This window comes from Bidens hawaiensis, unplaced genomic scaffold (assembly GCF_021521415.1).
Source record: "Bidens hawaiensis isolate Kalapana, Puna unplaced genomic scaffold, B.hawaiensis_p1.1 tig00003115_1, whole genome shotgun sequence".
Lineage (NCBI taxonomy): Eukaryota > Viridiplantae > Streptophyta > Magnoliopsida > Asterales > Asteraceae > Bidens > Bidens hawaiensis.
This window is the reverse complement of record NW_027491167.1, coordinates 1,052,771-1,075,162: the sequence shown is the minus strand read 5'-3', so window position 1 is coordinate 1,075,162 and position 22,392 is coordinate 1,052,771. Positions and strand designations below refer to the sequence as shown.

The window sequence follows — 22,392 nt, the reverse complement described above, 5'->3', positions numbered from 1 at the left end:
GCATAGTTGGATGGAAAAAATAACTTGAAATTGACGGAGGGACTAAAAGTGACCCCGCTTAAAAACTACGGGGAGTAAAACAGTTCAAGTTTTTGTTCAAGGACTAAAAGTGACTCCGCTTAAAAACCACGGGGACTAAAACAATAATTTTCTCAAAAAACAATGACCATGTAAAGAACACAATAGAAAACGATGTTTATTCTAAAACCAAGAACCCAAAATGTTGAAAGTAAACTCTTTTTAAGGTGGTGGGAGTGGTCCTCCCACCTCTAGCCATCTTTCACGCTCTCTCTCGTCCATGTCAGCGTCACGTCATTCTGTCTCTAACCATTTTTCAAACTTTAAAAATAGTCATATATCACTCCCAATCCACCTTTCAACCATTTTGTTTTTTTAGTTCAACTAAATTAATTAAATTAATTTCAAATCAAAATACCATAATATTAAATTAAAATAGCATACTAAATAATTTTAAAAAGTACAAGATTTGACAAAAAAAACATAAATAAAGTTTTAAAACTTTATTTTGGGCTGGATATCATACTAAAAATTAATTTGGGCTAGATATAATTTTGGGCCAAGTATATATTACATGAATAAACCTTATGACCAAAAAAAAAACCAGGCTTGAAGGTAGTTTTATTTACATATTTATAATTATAATTATACAAATATATATAAATAATTATCCAATTAAATTTGAGTTTAACTGAAATTTAAGCTCAATTTTTTTTTGGAAGGCCAATTTTATAAGAGAAAACAGACTAAATGGCAGTAAAAATTTAAGTTCACAATCCATCTATACCTAATATTTGAACTCAAGTCCCAAACTCTTAATGCAATCTACATCTAACCTAATTAAAAACAAGTGGGTCCAAATTCACTGAAGTTAGTAATCGAGCTGTTGTCTGGAATCAAAATCACCGAACGATAAAGTCGACAATCGTCCGGTGGCAGTTTGTCGTCCAATTGTTCAAACTCCAATCAACAGTCGTGAGTCGTCCAATTTTAGGGTTGTGCATTAGATAATGTGATTTGTTTCATAGTTTTCATTTAATCAATTGCAACTTGCCAGTATTTTTAAGAACAAACTGACTTGATTCATTTTACTATGTAAGTTAATATTATAAATTAAATGCTCAATTTGCTTGATTAGTTTATTTTTAGTTAAACTCTTTTAAATTTAGTGCTTAATTTGTCATTGGTTTACTTTTTAGTATGATATTTAGATTTTATTAATGTTGATTTAGTTTGTTAACTTTGTTATTTGTGATGAATAATGATGATTTGATTTGAATTTTCTTGAATCCTGTATGAAGAATAATAATGGATCTCATAATTGAACGATTTCTCAAAAAGAAACGGCATTCATTTTTATTGGTGTATCGTTTATTAAAGTTAGTCTCGTATTACCATCGTAACCGTAATCACTGAAAGATACTTTTCGGCGATGAAGTACGTGAAATTCGATTTGTGCAATTGAATGGGTGATGATAATTTATATGATAGTTATATCTATTTCATTAAGAATGACTTGCTTAGGAATGTGAAACTAGATGATGTTATGGTCAAATTTAAAAAAAAATAAAAACCCATATAGAATAGCTTTAGATATATTATAATTTAATTATAAATTTTTAGTGACATTTCACGTACGTTTTTAGTTGTGTGATATTTTGTTTGATATATAACCCAACCAAACAGCTGAACCTGACCATTTTTTATATATAACTTAAAAATATTCCGAGTATTGTAAGAAAATTTTCTAGATTCATCATTGTTTATACCTGATGAAGATAAAAAAAAAAGAAACAACTTTCCCCTTATTAGGTTTTTTATACATTATATATTGTAACAAGTATGAGCTCGGTATCATATCGGTACCGATCCCGAATTTAACAATCCCGATTTTCATAAAACTTGGTACTAGACCGAAAATTGTTGGTTCGGTATCGGTATCGTAGGCAAAAATTCGGTAAATACCAATATCAATACCAATTTCAATTTTCTTAAGAACTTGGTACTGGTATTGGTACCAGAAGACTTGTTTCGCTTAATGGAATGCTCATTTTGATACCGGTTAAATACCAGCACCCAATAGCTGATACCATTTGCTCACCTTTTCATGTCTTAGGTCCATCCATACAAGTCTTATCCATATAATGCGTGTACTTGTATTAATCACAACTTTTGTTAGGTGAATTGAATTGAAGCTGATAACGATACTCAAAACCCTAAAACTAAAAGTATGAATGTACCATGTTATATGTCCCTCTCCACCATTTATCTACTCTTTATTTTAGACATTTATTTTATTTTCACATATATAAAAAGTTTACAGGTTTCACTGCAAAAATATAAACGGGTTAGGTGGGGTCTTGTGGTGATGCAATGTTAGTTTTTTCCTTTTAAAAAGTATGTTAGTTAAAAAAAATACATATGTTAAAATTTTAGAACGTTTACTAATTTGAATTTAAACTATTCTAGTTGATACCGATCAAGTTTGTGTCGTTTCGTCATCGCAACGACTGCATTTTGTTATCCAAATTTACCCCGCGTCGTTTCGCCATTGCAATGCGTACCGCAAAGAATGTAACCAAATCAATTCACATCACCTCAAAGCTGCAACGCATGAGGTTTACCAACATACTACATTTTGTTTTAATTTTTTCCGTATCATAAGCTCTACACGTCGTTTCTTGATATTTGCTAACTTGCTTTTTGAATTTAGCATCGTAAAAAAACCTTACTCATACATAGCGATTTCACGTCTGCTAACATGACCATCGAATACAAAACAGGCATAAAATCTTCTATTCATTCTAGAATAATAAAAAATTAATTATATTTAAAATAAAAAAAATCCTAGCAAGAGAGATGGGTTGGACATGAGATGAGTCATGAGTCGTATTAATAATATAAAAGGCCCCACGACCAACCAGTAGCTTAACATTTCAGCCAACTCGATTGACGGTGATAATAATAATAATAATAATAATCCAAACCAAACCAGAGTCGATGGATCCGGACGGTCTGGCGAAAGCGTTCGTGGAGCATTACTACTCGACGTTCGATACGAACCGAGGTGGATTAGCCAACCTGTACCAGGAGTCTTCCATGTTGACTTTCGAAGGTCAGAAGATCCAAGGGTCTCAGAACATCGTCAACAAGCTCACCTCTCTTCCCTTCCAGCAGTGCAAACACACCATCACCACCGTCGATTGCCAGCCTTCTGGACCTGCTGGTGGTATGCTTGTCTTCGTCAGTGGCAATCTCCAGCTCTCCGGTGAACAACACGCTCTTAAGTTCAGTCAGGTATTTCATCAAACACCTTGTGGGCAGCTTCTTATCTTACTAACTAGATCTGATCATTTAATTGTATAAGTTAGTTTTATAGATATCAGTAGTTGGTCAATTTAGTTTATAATTAGAAGACTGATACGGGTTGACCCGAAACACTTGATTTATGTTCTTCCTTTTTGTGAATGTTGTTGTTGCGTGCAGATGTTTCATTTGATGCCTACACCACAAGGAAGCTTTTATGTGTACAATGACATATTCCGCCTCAACTATGCTTGAGATATCTTATCTTGTGCAACTCAAATGTGTGGGAACTTCAATCCGATAGCATGTTTGCTTTATTTAGTTTTTGGTGCTAAAACATATGAATGTTTCGTGTTTCTTTCATGAAAAACTTCGATTGTCTGATAACTTGAATTGGTTGTATACTACAGCTTAAATGTTAAATCAAAGTGAATTTTTTACTATTTAGAAAGGGGAAGACGAGAATACGTTAATAGATAAGGAGAAAATGCATTAAGTTATAGATTAGGATTACATGCCTACATAAGATGCATACAAATACTAAGCATAGATATGTATGTCTAGTATGACAAGAAACAAAATAAGGAACAAACCATAGAGCACCGTGTGCAGTAACATGGATATTACACTCGTCTTCATGTTCATGAAACCCATCGGTGACTCATTTCCGGGCATCTGAAACACGAGCCCTGGTGCTAGAAATGCAAACAGTGCTGCAGCTATGATTGGGGCCGCCCAGTCTTGCATTTCTTCCTCTCAGAATTACAAAGATGATGATAAGTTTGCATATATTATACAAACACAGAGTGTAGATGCCTTAAGAATTTTATTCTCATAAAGCTAAAGAATAAAGCCACCCACTTTTACATGTTTTATGGTGTGGTTATCTGTCAAGAGCATCAATCAAGGGATTAAAGCTACCTTTTTATTTATTTTTTATTGTTATATTTTACTGATTTGCTCGTTTTGTACATCGGGAGTTCATGGTTAGGGTGTCAATTGTTTTGGGTTGATGGGCTGAATCGTTAAGCCTTAAACGGACCCATGTCAAAGACATTAACCCTAATTCGAACACATTGAAAAGTGTAACCAGAACATGACACGTTTAAGGAATCGTAAACGTGCTAAGCGGGTTGGTGGTCGTAATAAGCGGGCTAAATGGGTTGACGGTTGCATGTTTAATAGAACATATCAACCGAAACACGACTTATTTAATAAAACTAAACAGGTCAAAATGTGTTAATGGCATCTAATGCTTGATATGTCTCCTACTTACAGTGTTGATTCAATAAAATATCACAAGTAAGATTGCATTTAGTCACTCAAGTGTGATTTATTTGAGTCAAATCTTAAAAATCATTGTCATCCATTTGAATATGACCCCATGATCTTTAAATAATCAAATGATCACACATACCATCAAATTAATCACACAGTATAATAGCCAATCAAGTATGAGCAATCTATTTTAGATTGCATCGTTACAGCTACATAACAATCCATCAAACGGTATTTTCAACTTACAACTCATCTCCATCTAAGGTGACAGCCAAGTTTTGAGATGGTGATTAATCGCAAGAAAACGAGAGTAATTGGGCAGCTTCATTTTCTAACAATCCTTCAGTCCGGAAGTGAATCATCCCCATGAACTGACTGTTGGTATGACCACTATTCAGTCCCGTTACATTTCGTGTCGGTAGATGTGGACTTGAGTGCTGACTCAGAGAACCACTGGACTGAACTAGGCTGTTGGCCGGCCCCGACACTGAAGCATGATGCACATGCTTTGAATTTGACAGAAGATAGAGAACACCAGATGATGCACTTGTGTTAACAGCTTGCTGAAAAGATGATCCGGTAAACGGTTGGTTGACTTTATCCGAGTCAACTCCCAACAGAAACGGGAACCTCCTCTTCTTAAAGAAACTGGTATTTGAATCCGATGGTGTTCTCTCGTTAAACTTTTGTTTTTGGCGAGACTCCCCAAATGTCATCGCCGGTGAACCACCAAAGCTAAGCAATTTTGTACCTGCAGAGACCAATTTGAAATCATGGAACATTTGTTTACATCTTAATTTTGAGAACCGAATCGAACCAAATGATAAACCTTGATGATTGGTGTAAAAGCTCTCGCAATTCAAGTACATGGACTCGGGTCTCGGTTTTCTCCTACGTCGGTTATGCCCGTCAAGACGCTTCCTGCAACTTCTTTTCACTTCATCAAACTCCCCAAGTGAGTGGAATCTATAAAACAATTAACCTTAAATTTAGTCAAATGATTCATATCAAAAGGATATCAAGATCATTCATAGTTGCATACCTACTGCATTGCTGGCAAAACCTCTGCTCTTTACCACCAATCGTCACAACCGGTGTCTTGGAGTGAGTTTCACACACCCGATGGCGACGATGATACTCTCTGCAACTGCTAAGGTCCGCCTCACACCCGTCCACCAAACAAGACGCGTGTTGCTCACCCAAATCACCTCTCGGGTTCTTGGATAAAGCAGAAGATGAAGATGACATTATTGTATGTTCTTGATCACTTAATTTGTTAAAGATCCCGTCACCGGATCCCGAGAAAACGTCCGACACATCAAAATCATCTATGTCCAGTTCAGTTAAGTCCCATGGAGAAGATGGTGTGAAAACCCAATCCATAATGATCTGTAACAACAATAATAATATTAATAATAGAAAAAGATATAGAGAAAGTATTAAGAACATGGGAGCAACTAATAAAATGGGATCACTTACAGAGACAAGTGGAAAAGATGAAAGTGGTTAATGAACAATAAGTGACATGGATTTGCATAACAAGGAGTATATATTTAATTAGGATTTAAGAGCAGCAGGTGACAGACAGACAATATGTACAAAAGAGTCAATGATGATGAGTTAAAGGGTGCTTGTATTCAATATTTTTAATGTCACAACATGCAGACTAAAGCCAGAGGTTGAAGGAGGACCATTTGAGAAAAAGAGATTTGTTCTGTAATTATCTGCCCTCCAAAATGGTCCCCATAAACTATGGTTTTCAATTCAAACTGATGAACAGTTGAAAGATGGTGATGTTAATCATTAAAATCATCAAATAACATACACATGAATCAGGAACAACTGATGACTATCATCTTCTTCTTCTCCATCAGACCACTTGTTTATCATTTGGTGCATTTGATTATGGTTTCATAATATTATGGATAATGTGAAAATGGTGCAAAACGACAGAGCACTGATCAGACTCCATTGACATCCACTTTAGTTGTTGATGTCTTTGTCAATGTCAAGTCAACAACATAAAAAACAAAGAAAAGATTGCACCAAAATACGTTTTTGCCACTAATAAAACAATTTGTTTATTTAAATTGTAGGTTAGTGCTTTTCATTTTTTTTATATGGTATAGTATTAGGACCTCAAATAATTACATTTAGAAAGGGTTTGTTAAATGGCATCATATACCTTACATATAAGGACATCAGAAGAAAATTTTTTCTAAAAAGTTATAATAGAACATTTTAAAAATGATTAAAAACAAGTTCACTCAATTGTGTTCTTTAAAAATATTTATTTTCTCTCCTGTCTACATCTTTTAGAAACATTTTATATTTTCACACCATCATTATCATTTTTAAATTTACTCTTTATAACTTGCTTATGTACCAAAATAAGCACTTTATTAGTTGAATGAATAAGTAACTGAAATTTTAAAAATTATATAATCTACATGCTTTAGTTATATCGATGTATAACAATTTACAACCCATGAAAGGTATTCGTTTTTAAATAAACACAAAAACCGCAACTGGCTCCACCTTTGGTTATACATATGTGTTTTTCCGCTACATCATATAAGGACAATTTAAAAAAAATTCTCAACATTCCAATATAGATTTTATTGGAAATGAGGTATTCAAAATAAAGCAAATAAAGCTATGATAAACGACTTTCACACGTGTTTGATATGTTAGATTGTAGCTATACATGTATAAAATTTATGTCGTATCGTGCAAGATAGCTTAACTAGTTTACCACATCTTTTTGAACGGTGGCTAAAATTTTTAATAATTAATGAAAGAATTCTAGCAAGAAGCTAGAAGAAGGCATTACAAGAATTTTACATTTAATGTCTTCCTCTTCCTAACTGAAAATTGCACCGTTAGTTTCAATCCAAATCAAATAATTAATAACTTACATATATGTTGCACTAGAGGTGTACAAATCAGTTTTTTTTAAACCCGTTCGGTTTTTTGTTACAAAAAAAACCGGTTTTTTTTAACTGGGGCCGGTTAAAACCGGTTTCAGACCTTAAATAAGCACAACCAGTACTAATCGGTTAGAACCGGTTTGTAACTAGTTTTTATAAAAACCGGTTATTAAAATCGGTTTTTATTAATTGGTTAAAAAACCGGTTATTAAAACCGATTTTTAAGTTGTTTTTGTTGTTTTGTAAAATGCAGTTTTTTGCTGTGTTATATATGCTGTATTTTTAGAAAATGCAGTATTTTTTTTTATAAAAACATAACAATGAAAGTGTAAAAAGTGAAAACATCATACGATTAAGTCTTGAAACAAACGGTTACACATAACTGGTTAAATATGAATGCCCACTGGTATATATTATTTTAGTGGGACTAATATATGTCTTGATGAGCCGCGTTTAATCTTCTTCGCCCGAACTAGAACTATCGTGTAGGAGTTCATCTATTTCGGCTTCTTCTTCGGTCATTGAGGTAGTCAATTCGGCTTCAACCTCATCCTTGTACACTTCGGCTTCATAATCTAATTCTCCCTCGAGTGAGCGTATGTGTTGACATCTCTCTGCCGCATCCAAGTAATCTTTCAAGCAAATCGACATCTTAACCGTCTTTGGTGTTAGTCGAGTCCTCCTTATCGAAATCACCCTACCACTTATAGAAAAAGCACTTTCCGAAGCTACTGTGGAAGCTTGGACCATTAGTAAATCTCGGTGCCATGGTGGCTAAGATCGGAAATTGATCTTCCTTACTTTTCCACCAAGCCAACAAATCAAAGTTTTTAAATTCTTGTGAAATCATCGATCGTAGAAAGTTCGACCCACCATACCGACCAAGTTCGCTACTACTAGTGTTACCACGTTGCATTTGACTCGACTCATCAAACAATTGGTTATAAACATACAAATCTTGATCTTCCATACTTGATGAACCTTCGCCGAAAGCGGCATTTCTCATTGACTCGTGAATGTGTGACGTGCAAGAACCATATTTTGATACATAAGTGATGCGGTGCGTGCGTGTGGTAGAATATAAAAGGATGGAATGATTTGCTTTTGCACGAGATCGTGTTTTAAATTTATAAAAGTGATTTCTACAAAGACTAAACACACACAAAATAGGCAAGTGCACCTATCGTATATGTAGAATAGTATTGGTAAGAACCAAGTATCGATCCGTGGACACAAATGTTTCTAATAATAAATCGTTGTTTTACTTCAATCGGAGATTTTAATCATTTTGGGGTTAATTTTTGAACTTTTTATAAAATATAAATACTTATGTATAATATATAGGTGACCAAGACAAGAGATTCTAAACGAGTTGTTCAATTATGCGAAGGTTACCATCTAAGATCAAGAATCCACTCCATTTTAACATTGATAATTAATATTTGGACATGTGATAAACTTGCCGTAGCAATATATGATAGATAGCTCCTTAAACCTTAAGTGAGCATCTTTGGCACTAAGGAGATAGTATGCGCATTTTAAAGTCCACCCTTTCCTAATGTCATACCATCTCAATGATGTCAATTTAAGTTGGCAAGTAGTTTCGTAAAGTAGAAAGATTAGGATTGACTTCGATTTCTCAAATAACAATTCTAACAACTTCGGGTGGTTGTAGTTCATCACTCAACCTCCCCTTGGTTGATTTATGTAGATTATAATTACACATTCCGTTAACATATGGTTTCTTTAACTAATTTGATATCCTAAGCAAAGCCATTTTCGGATTACCAAGGTTTAGAAAAATACACCATAACTTATATCTCATCATTTCTAAGTACAATATAAGGATCCATGTTTCGATAATGTATCAAAGTATTTCTATCTTTCAAGAACATGAATCGATCATGAACGATTGTCAATGAAATTGACAACCACCAACTTTGAATTGGTGATTTAAGATGGTGAAACATTTCTCATCAAAAGATAATTGTAATATAACCATGTACTTTACTAGACTACATCACATGTCTTGATTAATTATCAAGTGAAACAAAGCTTCTTCATAGATTTTAGATTGTAAAAGAAGTTTAACTCATAATGAGCATAATGATAAACATTAAGATGATTGATAATAACAAATACATGATTAAACTTGGAACGTTCTAACCAAATGTAGATGAATCTTTCTTCTTAATGATGGTAATGATGGTTGATGATGATGCTTAATGGTGATGACCTCCAAGCCTTCAAAATCTTCACTAGATCTTCAAAGTGAGTGTTAGTGTGTGTTTTTATAAGTGAAAACCGGAGAGAACTCTTTTCAAGGCACATCAAATGAGTGCAACATGAGCCACTATTTATAGGCAATCTGGATGCTGAGGCACGGCCCCGTGCTTGATGAGCACGCCCCCGTGCATTTTTATGGCATGTGCCAGATTTGTTTTGTCTTTTCTGTGAGGTGGCAACGGCCCCGTGGTTAGTAGGCACGGGCCCGTGTTTTTTAGTGACATGTGCTCAATTCTTCTGTGTCTTTTCTGCATTCTCGTCCATTGCCCCGTGCATGATGAGCACGGCCCCGTGCTTTTGCTTCCAGATTTTGTCTTTTCTTGTGTCAGAAGCATGGGGCGTGTTTCTTGAGGCATGGGGGCGTGTTTCTTTTTTTTCTTGTGTTTTCTTTTGTTTTTCTTCGTCTTTTTGCTTGTTTCCTCGTTTGGGGCTTGGTTTCACCTGAAATTATGTTTTATTATGATAAGTAGCCTTTTATGCTATGTTATTAGATAGAAATTGCAGTTTTTAGAGATTATTTGATGCCGAAAAGATGTATATTTCTATGTACATCAATAGGCATCAAACATTTGGTTAAGTTGAGTATTGAATTTGGCACTTGCGGCTAGTCCAAAGTTTGGTTCTTCGGGGGTGTTTAAATCCAACGCATTTGCAATTTTTTCAATCAAAGACCCGGTTCCAAAAATATTAAAACAAGGGTTTAAAGCGGCAGCACAAGTGAATACCGCGGGTAGTTCTTTAAAATATTTTCTTAATTTTTCCTTCACCATTTCCGCCGTATCACAATATGGTCTACCTCTACCCGCCAAATCGTTTAATTTTAAACACATTTTAAACAAATTATGAAGTACCAATGAATTTGTTGGATAATAAACCCCCGATAAAGTCTTTGTTGAGGTTTTGAAAACTTGAAGCAATTGTGTAACCGATTCAATAGGAGTCCAACTCGATGGGTGGTAAGAAGAAACCTTTCAACGACTCGACAAAATGTTATGCAATTCTATTAAACTTTCTTTTTGCAAAATAGATTTTTCAAACATGGTGCAAGTCGAGTTCCATCTATGAGCAACATCCCTATTGGGTCCGTAGCATACGCGACTCGCTTCCTTACACATTTCAATATATTTTGAATGTCTATGCGCATGACTATATATATGACGCAACATTTTTTGAAAGCTTCTTTTTGTTGTTCAATAACCTTTAAACCATCTTGAACGGCCAAATTTATGATGTGTGCGACACATCTATTATGGAAAAAATACCCTCACAAATCGGTTTGTACTTTAATCTTAAATGCGACACCGCAAGCGTATTGTTTGAGGCGTTATCGAAAGATATTGAAAATATCTTCTCTTTCAATTTGTACGTTGCAATACATTTGTCAATTGCTTTATATATAGCTCCACCGGTGTGAGGGTAATCAAATTGTTTAAACAAAATCATGTGTTTCATCATTTGCAACGTCGTCGGTTCAATCCAATGGGTGGTGACACAAAGATATGAGTCAGGTGAACCGTGCGGTGCGGACCAAACGTCCCTAGTCAAGTTAATACCGGTTTCTAGCTTTTCAAAATAAGAAATTAATTCTTGTTTAGCATTCTTCCACAATCTTAAACAATCCCTCCTAAGAGTAGCACGACTTATATGGGTGTATCGTGGTTGGAGCGTTCTTTGAACCATCTTTGTGTATCGTTGGTTGTCGAAATGGTTGAACGGCAAACTTTCTTGGATTACAAACTTCGCCATTTCCTCCCTTGTCATATCGTAATTGTTGGCGAAAATAGAAGCACTTTCGCTTCCCATGGAAGCTTGACCAGTAGCGGCTTGTTGTTTCAACGCCTTGCAATACGGTTTTTCGAAGTGTAGTTTCAATGTGGAGTTTGCCCCAAATGGCGTAAAAACCATTACAATGGTGACAACGCGCTTTTCTTGACCCGTTCGCCATCTCGCACATATCAAAATGTGCCCAAACTTCGCGGTTGCGCTTTGTTGGAATAACACGAACCACCGTGTCGGTTGTGGACTCGCCAACGTTGACCTAATCTTGACGACTAGAGTTTGCCATGCTTTTTTACGAAATATCGAATAAGAAAGTGAGTGATTTTAAGAGTTTTAGGAGATTAGAGGATGGTGTGGTTGAACCCAAACACCCACCACCATTTTATACATATTTGGAGATGAATTATTGGCAAAAAAACAACAAACAAAACGGCTAGTAATCGAGTTCCAACGGTCATATTGACCTGCTGTTGCTGCTGCATAAAAACCGGTTTTAACCGGGTTATTTTCTACGTTATCAATTAACCGATTATATAACCGGTTTTTTCCTAAACCGGTTTTTCAACCGGTTTAGGAAAAAACCGGTTATATAACCGAACCAGCAAAATAAACTCAAAACCGGTGTAAAACCGGTTAGTAACCGAACCGGTTATAAAAAACCGGTTTTTCATGATAACCGGTTCCGTTTTTTTTTTCGATTTCAGTTACATGATCACTTTTTTTTGTACATCTCTATGTTGCAACCATAAGAAACACTAGCATCTACATTTACAAGTGGCAGATGCTCAGACACATACACTTTAGATACAAAACTAAAGTAAAATATGGGAAAATTATCAAAATAAACCATTTCAAGAGAGAGAAACCATATTTGATCCAAAAATTTCTAACCTTCCATAAATGTTCTTCCCAAAACTCACAAAGCCATGACATTTGGGTTCGTGTCGATGGTCTTCGGTAGCCAATAAAATAATGCCACGTGTCTGATGTCTGACACGAACCATGAGATTTCAAACTAAACCCGTCGAGCCGTGAATTTTGAATCCTTGAAAACAATCATCTCCGTAATGTTTTAGATTGTTTTTGTCTCCTCGGTGAGATTTTAAAAAAGTTTAAATATCCAATACACCCACCATTAATTCACTACCACTTGCCACCATCAAAGTTGGTCATCTGATCCAGTTTCACTCGGTTACTTCCACTCTGCATATTATACAAAAGTTGAAATGTTTGTTCAGCTTCACATTCTTTAGAACAACCCAATAATAATCAATGTTAGTCGGTCTCCTACGGATAATGATCTTGCTTTCCAAATAGATGGTTTGGATTCCAAACTTCACCACACTAAATCATCTGCTTTTATCGTTATTTACCTTAAGACCGTTTCATTCGTCGTGTATACTGGAAGTTATCCTAAAACGGGTTATCAAGAAAATTGAAGGGTATAAATGAAAATATTTTAATATGTTTATTTTGGTAAGCGTATTTTGGTATGATAAGAATATTATGGGTTATTTAGTTTCCTATAATAAGAGGTGTCTTGTTTTGCAAGTTGGTAATATATACTATTTAATAAATAAAGCTTTCTAAATGTCACATGACATTATTATATTGATCCTTATAAAATTTTCCCTCTTCTCTCTCATATTAAATACATTTCTATTTTTAATCTTTCATTTTCAATTTTTAATAATTCTATCCTAATTTAATAGAAGTAATACCATCATAAATATGTTAATTTGTTTAATATAAAATATATTGCATTAGTTATTAATATTAGATTTTTATAAGTAACCAATACGAAACATGTAGGTTTCTTTAACCGGTTAAATAATCAAACATTGTTCATGTCAAAACAGTTTAAGATTATAATGAGTTTTGGTTCACGAGTTAGGTCAAAAAAGTAGCCATTTACAACTAAATTTTGATATAGAAAATAACAAAGAAAAATTATGATTTATGAATTTTCTAACATCTTTTTATTTTCAAATTGCGTAATGTGTAATTTTTTTACCGTATAATATATCTTTATATATGTGATACATTTTTTTTTAATTTCACATTATTTTATTTAAAAAAATTACTTATTCTAACACTTGTGCTACACGGGTGACTAACCCAGTTTAATATAAATAGAGGGTTCGGTTTTATGTATTTGAAAGAGATAAGAATTATATTAAAACAGAGAAAATGTCGATATTGGTTGAGAACAAATATCGTATTCTTGGACCTGATTTCCAACAATTAGTATCAGAGCTTAACGAAAGAGAAGATGTTTTGAGAGTCGTTTATTAGGAAAGGGAAGCGGCCTTGTTAAGGCGGTGTTGTGTGTGTGTGTGTGAGAGAGAGAGAGAGAGAGAGCCGAAGAATTAAGAAGAAAGCAAGTAAAGTAGGTCACGACAAAAGAGAGTGTTAAACCTTAGACAAAAGAAACAAGAACACCAACACTTTATTGCATAAAACGTTTATGCGATTCTTTTTATTAATAATAAACAAGAACTGAATACAATCTACTAACAAAAAATAAAACTTTTGATAGGTTTATATAGCACCCATTGTTTCTTTGCTTACTAAGTAAAAATAACTCTAGCTTCAAGTTTTACACTAAAATAAAACTTTTGGTAGATTTATATAACACCACCCATTTTTCCTTTGTTTACTAACTAAAATAAATCTAGCTCCAAGTTTTACACTAAAAATAAAACTTTTGATAGGTTTATATAACACCATTCGATTACTAAGTATAAATAAATCTAGCTCCAAGTTTTACACTGCCTCTCAATACCAACTTCCATTGTTCTTTTAAGATCTTTCACACCTTGTAACACTCACACTTCCTTGAGCTTAATTCTTGGATTTGACTTCATCACACTACCTTTAGGATTCTTTTTCCCAGATACAAATAAGCTATTTTCGAGATTATCACTATTTAGAATGTTATTACCCGGTTTCAGATGGGAAACAACTTTTTCTTCTCAACTTCATGACTATCATGGTACTCAAAGCAATTCTTCCATCTTCACTTAATGCATGCTTCCTCTCGAACTTACATCCTCTATTCGGTTGTTCATTTGAATTTTGCATGAACCTCATGCAAACTCCAACATCAACTTTGTTGGTTTATTAACCTTCAACCTTCTCTATTCCATCATGACAACCCGTAACATGAGACGAAACTATCTGCTCGTGCACTTCATCCAACACGATTTCTTTCTTGTCTTTTTTTTATTACTGTCACGGTTACGGCTTTATCAACCGTACTTTCTTTTCCACTACAATTTCCTCATAATCTAGATTCAAAATAAAAACAAATGATTCCAAGGTTACCTTCAACCGATTCGACTCTGACACTGCTTCTGGACTTGTCCACCAACAGGAGCCTACTTTAAACCATTCATCTACCAGGTTCGGTTTAAATTCGATGTCATCTGCGCATTTTTTTTGAACCTCAGCCATATTAGCCTTCACACCCCACTGTTCTTCTTATTCTTCTTTAACAATAGTTGCATTAGCTTCCTCCCTAGGTTCTCAACATTATTTTGCCATATGCTCTTTTTGTCCACAATTATGGCACCTAAAAGGAAACTGCTTTGGTTTGTACCTTGCTTCCTTATCTCGGTTCTCTTTGTCCGATGAATCATCTTCAAAGTTATCATCTCGTCCCTTTCAGTTTCATTATTTCTTCTCCGGTTGGTCTATTTTCTCCCAATATTTACCCTTTCTTTCTTGTCGTTAGAGTTTCAATTTTTATTAAACCGATGTTTCTCCTTTCTTCTGACATACAAGGCTTCAGACTCAGTTTTAATAGACACACCGGCTAACTATTTTGCTAAGGCTTCTTGTCCGACAAGGATATTCTCCAACTCGGTTATACTCGGTTGGGTCGACTATCCTTGAATAATTTTTATTTGTTTTAGGTAGTTTTATGTTTTTTTTCTTAGTACATTTTTTATTTTAATGTAGTTTTATTTATTTTATTTTTTTAATTTTAATGGTTTTTAATTAAGTGTCGTTTTTCAATTTTATCTTAACGTACGTTTTCTTATCTAATGAAATACTTTGTTTAATTTTTATTAAAAAAATATATATGAAAAATAGAAAAAAAAATTAATTGACTAATTAGTTAGGCAATGATCGCTAGAGTTTTTGGACAAGGTTTTGAAAAACTTACTAGACGTCACGCGACGCAAAACTCCCAAATATTTAGGATTGTGATTACGAATGGTCTTATAGCATCTTCAGTTGTATGGAGGATGTTTGAAATACAAAACTTCCCAACCGTGTCTCCGCTTGATCTGTTTCTGGAAGTACCCTAAAAAAAGGTATCTTTGCTCTCCCCATCCATTACGGGTTAACAAGATGTCAAAGCACCTTTATCTCTATAAGAACGGTGTGTTCCGAGATGTGAAGTGGGAGAGAAGGGATTTTATAATTGGGTTTTGAATAAGACAACTTTTTTTATTTTTTATTTTTTTTCATATTAAAAATGTATGAAGTTGAAAAAGTATAAATAATGGGATTTGTGAAGTTTTTATCTCATTCTTCTAATCATTTATTACCCCCACTCAAACCCTTATTCTCTCGCCTTTCATTCTCTTCTCAAAACCATATTGAATTTACAAAACATTCTCTCTCTCTCTTCTCCATTTGACCCCTATTTCCTTCACGTGGACTCTCTCTCTCCCCCCTCCTAATCAAACATGATATAGTTGAGCAATTTTCAATGGATATGCTCTTATATAAATGGGTATACACCACATCTTTCATTCGTCAAGTTCGCGCCACCTCGATGCCAACTCAGCTTTCTTCCATCATTCAACCTTATCTCTCAACTTCTGATATGAGTCATACTCCATCATTCTCCACCAGTTATATTATTTAATAATACTAAGAACCGAAAAGGATGAAAGAAACACAACTTAGATTGATCAATCATTAAAATGATTCGTATGATTGTGATCGGTAGGGATGTGATTTTTCACCTAGATACTCATACTCGTATTTGAACCTGTTCTCGTTCAGTACTTGTGCCCTTTTATTCGGTACGGGTAATCAGATTTACTGATTTTAGGTACAGATACTTTCAGGTATAAGTACGGGTACTCGTTACCCGCTTGGAATATGTAGGGGCTTTTACTAGGATTTCCAAACCTCATAACTATAACTGTGTTTTTATTCTATAAGTTAATTTTGTTTTAAGCATTTTTGATAATGGATTTTATTACATAAGTTAGGGGTGTTTGGGATTCCTTATTTCTATCAACTTATAACTTATAAACTTTTTGAAAAGTTAATAAGATGTATAAGATGTTTGGCAAACCATAAGGCCTTATGAATTTTAATTTATGGAGAATGCAAAATAAATGAGTTTTGAAAAGTTAGGAATATGTAACTTATTAACTTAATAATGTGTTTGATTTACCTATTACACCCCTCTAACTTTCAAAACTCGTTACATTTCTTACAAAAAAGTGTAAGAAGTCATTTTTAATCATTTTGGTTATTTTTTTTAGAAACTTTTTTTGAAAAAATCATAAATAAATTAAGTACTTTTTAACAGACCCTTAATTTTGTTAGCTTTATTTCACCCCTCGGAAACAAATTCATCTTCGTTACCTTACCCTACCACCACGGAAGGAAGGAATATGGTGTCGGATTCGGATCTCACCACAAGGGAAGTAAGTAAGTGAGTTACGGCAAAACAAAATAATTTTGAATTAAACTATTCATTTCAATTGTTTATTGTCCTCATTTTTCTGTTAATTACTACGTCTTTCATTGAAACTGATTTATAGATTGCAACCAGCTGTTCCAATAGTGTCCGCTGGTTGCCTAGTTGAACCGTGTCCAGTATTTTAGATTTTAAACCAAGAGATAGATAGTACTAACAATGCTGGAGCTAATATAATAATTAGCTAAATTCAGTAATAGCTTTGACAATTTACTTACTTGTCTATACCTTACCTTCAAAAGAGTGTAACTAAATATGAATTAATTAATTAGTTGTTTCAAAGTTTGAAAATAATAATTATATGTTTAGTAGGTGAAGTTTATGTTTAATTTTAGTCGGATTAGTACAATTTATTTCTTTTAGTATAAATAGATTGTTAGGAGTTGTTATAAGCGTGCCAAGAGTTATAATATACAGAAAGAGTCGATCTTGGTTGAGATCAAATTCCGAATTCGTGTTCTTGAGCCTGATTTTCAATAATAACTTATTCTTAATAGCAATAGGTGTTTTGATTGATTGTTTGCATTAATGAATGATATTGTTGGTCTTATGGTTTCGGATTAAATATTCATGATGGCTTGATGTTTTAATATCTTGTTGTTCATACTTCATAGATTATTGATTTATTTCCAATGTCTGAAAAGGATAATATCCAGATCCCGGTTGCTGTGATGAACCAGCTCATGAAGTCTTTGCGGTGGATATCACAGGCATGCTCAGATGAGTAAGGCTCTTGGAAGACGTTTCTGGCCTTTAAATTCTAATGATGGTATGTGATGATTTTTATGCATGCGTGGTTAACTTTAAGTCAGTTTATTGCTGTGTAGTCATGTTATTCTATTTGATGTTTACCACAATAATGATGCAACGATGCAACTGATTTGTCATTATCACACTGCCAAATAATGCATAGAGTACAAATGAATAGTTACAATGGTTCTGTTTGTTGTTTTGAAGTCTTAGCATGCTTCTATGCGATATATGCTAGTTAAGAGATGGATATAGAACACTACGCGACTTAAGCATATGCTAGTTGAATGTTTGTTCCATTGTCGTGCTTGTGAGGCAGTAAAGTTTTGTTAATGGTTAAATGTTCGTCATGTTTAGCTTAAATCTTGAAGATGAAATTATTATAAGGGGTAAGAGTTGAAATAGCCATAAAATTATGAATCTTAATAATAAAAATAATAATAACAAAAATAACAATACACAAAGTGATAATGAATTGTCACTAAATAGCCTAATAAAAATTTGTTTGAAACAGATATAAGTATGAAATAAATAATTAGAATTCAAAAGGATTGAATAAGTATTATAAATAAATATTCAAATTACAATAAAATAAAGATAAAAATAAATTAAAAACACATATGATATTTAGTTATTAGGTTGTGACTGTGTTTCATCTTGGAAACAAATCTGTGTGCGTGACTCACACTCTTGGTTTTAAAAATTTAATTACACAGATGGTTTTGTGGTCCGACACATTTGATCACTAGAATGGACGTCAGTTAAATTTTCTATGAAATTTTTGAAAAATGACAAAAACACCCTTTCTTATTGAAAATGAAAGATATAAATAAAAAACTAAAATAAAAGTTAGGAGCACATTGTGAATATGGATTATAATCGGCCAAATGGTCATAATTTGGATTATTAAAAGTGAATTTGCCTTCTTTTAATATTCTCTTTATTTAATACTCAAGGATTAATAATGTGATAAATATTATTGACAATTAATTTTTATTTTATAATACACGGCGCCTCACGTACGTGAAGCTATTGCGGGTTGCCTAGTGCCTCGCGCCTAGGTTTTTGGGCATAAACGCCTCAAAGTGCCTTGCACTTTTTAATAGAAGGTGCTATAAGTTCCAATACTACCGTTACCATTCGAGAGCATTAATGTGTCTCTTCTAAAAAGAACACATTTTTTGGGTAAAACTTTTGCAGTATTAATTTTATCTTTTCATTTATTTGAACCTTTAAGATTTGATGTTGAAAAATGAAAACTCAAATTTTGAAATTCCAAATACAAAACTCTTATTGTTGTTGTTAGCTACTAGGCCATGAAAAACAATTGATTGCAGCGTATTATTCTTATCTTATTTTATTAGTAATTTAGTATATGAGAAAATAGTTCTTATCAACCTGTAGCTAAAAACCTAACAATTTGACTTGTGGAGACAAACTCTAGCCCTTATTAGTTTTAGTAGTTAAAAAATATCATGTATGGATAGGTTGTATCTTTTTAACCTTAATCGTAGGCTTGTAAACGTACTGAACGTTCAATGAACTGTTCATTTATGTTTGTTTATTTAATGAACGAACGAACATGAATAAAGTATTTTGTTCATTTAGTTAAACGGACATGAACACATATCTCGCTCATTTATTTGAGTTCGTGAACGTGTGTTCATTTATGTTCATTCGTTTAAATACATTTATGTTTGTTAGTTTAGGTTTGTTCAAGTTCCTTTGTTTATGTTTTAATTTAATTTTTTAGTCCCGTTACAATATAATCTTGTGTTTGTAAGTTTTTAAACCCAACACATTATTGTTTACATTTACTTTTAATTGGTTGTAGCTCAATTATGTTCGTTCATCTATGGTCAGTTATATACATGAACCGTTTGTTTATACCGTTAACAAATGAACATAAACGAACGTATACACATTCATTTTCATACTGAACGAACATGAACAAGAAAACCTCGTTCATTTAATTGTTCATGTTCAATTGTTTGTTCGACTAAAGTTAAATGAACGAACATGAGCGTGCTCCGTTCGTGTTCGTGTGGTTTGTTTACAAGCCTACTTAGTGGGAAATATAGTTTCAGTTTTATATTATATGCATAATAAAATTCTTAATTGAATCTGCATTTAATTTTGGAATTTAGCGAGTAATTTGATTTCTAACAACCTCGTTGACTACTTGTAAGACGGGGTTGAATGGCTATATAAAATCTCAATCAGGCCATTGTTTCTGCAGTCTCATTGTTCTCGCCAGTTCATTTATTTTTCTAAAAAAATGATGAATGCCAATTTGAATGCAAACCATAACCTCATGAGAATCTCTAAGCTCATCTCGGATCTTTCAGAGATGAAAGAAGATGATTATGAGAAAGTAAAAAACTACGAAAAATTAATTTCTGAACTAGAATTTGAGTACAGCAGGACTGCTGGTTTATCAAATCAGTTGCCCTGCTCTGTGTACTTTCTGAAAGAAGGTATATTTTTGATTCACAACAATCTTTGGTAGATGTAGATCTAACTGTCAAAATAGAAAATTTATTCGATGTCTTTTGTTTCGTGTCCGCTTTAGGTATTATTTGTAGATATTAATGGTTTCCAATTGTGCAGCGATTGATAAGTATAAGGGGCTGAGGAGGGCGTGTGAAATCCATGCCTTGTCAGAATTATGTAGGCGAACGTCTGAAGAAAAGAGAAAAGGCAAACGCCCGCTTGAAAATGATGTATCCGCTGAGTCCTCGGCAGGCGGAAGTTCAGGTGGCAAACGAGGGGAATGGTGGCTGAGAGTTATCAATAGCCCGATGAACAACAATAATTAGACAACAAATGGTCCGCCGTTTTTGTTCATCTGTTTTCATGTTTTCGTTTGGATTATGAGTTATGACATGGGTTTTTTGTAATAACTTTCTGGTAATCTTTTTGGTTATCATGACAGTTAATTGTGGTTGACAATGCTTGCTTATCTCAGAACAATATCAGTTTTTACTTTTGTGTTATTTGGAAAGCGATTACATGTGTGGCATGTATCATTTTCTGGTGGATGTTTTAACTTCTCTACTTGACGTGTAATTTTACGCCTTTAAGCATATGTGTGTGGTGTACACATATTGATGAATGCATACAATATCATTAATCTATTGGGTTCTCATAAAGTCTGCATAATTGCTTTGGTTAAAATACTTAAATCTGTTATGTAAATCCTACAATTGTGCTTCCAAAATGGTTTACTTTATGTGCAGGGCATGCTGCACTTGATTTCAGTTGATTTTTCTAGACATTTTCTTACCATCTGATTTTCAAGGTAGTTAACCAAATCATTTGGTGATTTGATATCAAAAGCTCATGTTGCCCATATAACTTGAGCTTGGCTTGTTGCGAGCTTTATCTCTAAAGCTAACGCTCGGCACATAAGTAATTTTACAAGTTCAGACTTGGTTCGTCCATTGCCATTCAAAAAGGGCTGGCGGCGTAGCTTATTGCCCCTGCTTACCTGCCTTATGTTGTAATTGGATTCTTTTGCTCAGTAAACAGCTATAAGTATTTAAAAGTAGATTAATTCGTACTATTTTTATTTATATGTATACATGTTTATTAATATATTCTTAATTACATTCATATCTCATTGTATATAATTTGATCTTATATACTGGACATGGTAATATTTGTTTAATCATATATTATATTGTATTTATCCAGTAACATATTTGTTTAAGGTCGCGAGCGTAATAAACCCGAAGCTCAAGCATGTTTATTAAACACACTGATTTCGAGTAATTAACGGGTGTTCTACTCACTTACTCCTAGCTGTAGAGTAATCAATTTTAATATGTAACGTAAATGAACTTGGTTCCTTCATGACTTCAAAGCAAATATCCTTTATTGTGTTTGAATTTTTTTATTTTTTATTCTTTTAATGTGTGAAGTTAATGAACTAATTCATCAAGGTTCATGAATCCAGTTAATTGAATTGAGTTCCACAACATACATCATTGTTATATTATTACATACAAAATAAAAGGCGTTATATCATATCATATCATATTACGAATTTACGATATAATATTCTGTTATTTGATTTGATATTATTACAAGAATAAAATTACATTAATAACAAAATGCAACCTTGAGTAGTTGAGTACCCCCAATTAATATAACCATTTAATGTAACTCTTATACCTGTTTTTTTTTCTTAAGTTTTAATTTATCCCCTTACGTAATATACATTTTTAACTCATTTATCTTTTTAACAGTATGTTTTTCTTCATACTCGTCATCAGTAAACCCAAGAATGTGTCGATGAATTTGTACGATAAC

The 22,392-nt window shown here is 33.5% G+C and overlaps 3 protein-coding genes across 4 annotated transcripts; 1 reads left to right on the top strand and 2 right to left on the bottom strand.

Moving 5' to 3' along the window:
* The first annotated feature begins 2,935 nt into the window (after nucleotides 1-2,935).
* On the top strand, nucleotides 2,936-3,752 carry LOC143622258 (nuclear transport factor 2B-like). Its single transcript, XM_077093450.1, has 2 exons — nucleotides 2,936-3,315; nucleotides 3,505-3,752. Exons 1-2 carry the CDS (start codon nucleotides 3,019-3,021, stop codon nucleotides 3,577-3,579), a joined length of 372 nt encoding a protein of 123 aa, XP_076949565.1. The 5' UTR covers nucleotides 2,936-3,018; the 3' UTR covers nucleotides 3,580-3,752.
* A 38-nt stretch (nucleotides 3,753-3,790) lies between these two features.
* On the bottom strand, nucleotides 3,791-4,206 carry LOC143622259 (uncharacterized). The gene has a single exon (XM_077093451.1). It carries the CDS (start codon nucleotides 4,069-4,071, stop codon nucleotides 3,865-3,867), a length of 207 nt encoding a protein of 68 aa, XP_076949566.1. The 5' UTR covers nucleotides 4,072-4,206; the 3' UTR covers nucleotides 3,791-3,864.
* A 477-nt stretch (nucleotides 4,207-4,683) lies between these two features.
* Nucleotides 4,684-6,235, bottom strand: LOC143622257 (putative squamosa promoter-binding-like protein 19). Of its 2 annotated transcripts, XM_077093449.1 has the most exons (4): nucleotides 6,082-6,235; nucleotides 5,645-5,991; nucleotides 5,432-5,568; nucleotides 4,690-5,353 (listed from the first exon to the last, which is right to left on the bottom strand). In XM_077093449.1, exons 2-4 carry the CDS (start codon nucleotides 5,983-5,985, stop codon nucleotides 4,893-4,895), a joined length of 939 nt encoding a protein of 312 aa, XP_076949564.1. In that variant the 5' UTR covers nucleotides 5,986-5,991; nucleotides 6,082-6,235; the 3' UTR covers nucleotides 4,690-4,892. The 2 variants fall into 2 exon arrangements, with proteins under 2 accessions (XP_076949563.1, XP_076949564.1); XM_077093448.1 differs by having other exon boundaries at nucleotides 4,684-5,568.
* Between the last annotated feature and the right edge of the window lie 16,157 nt (nucleotides 6,236-22,392).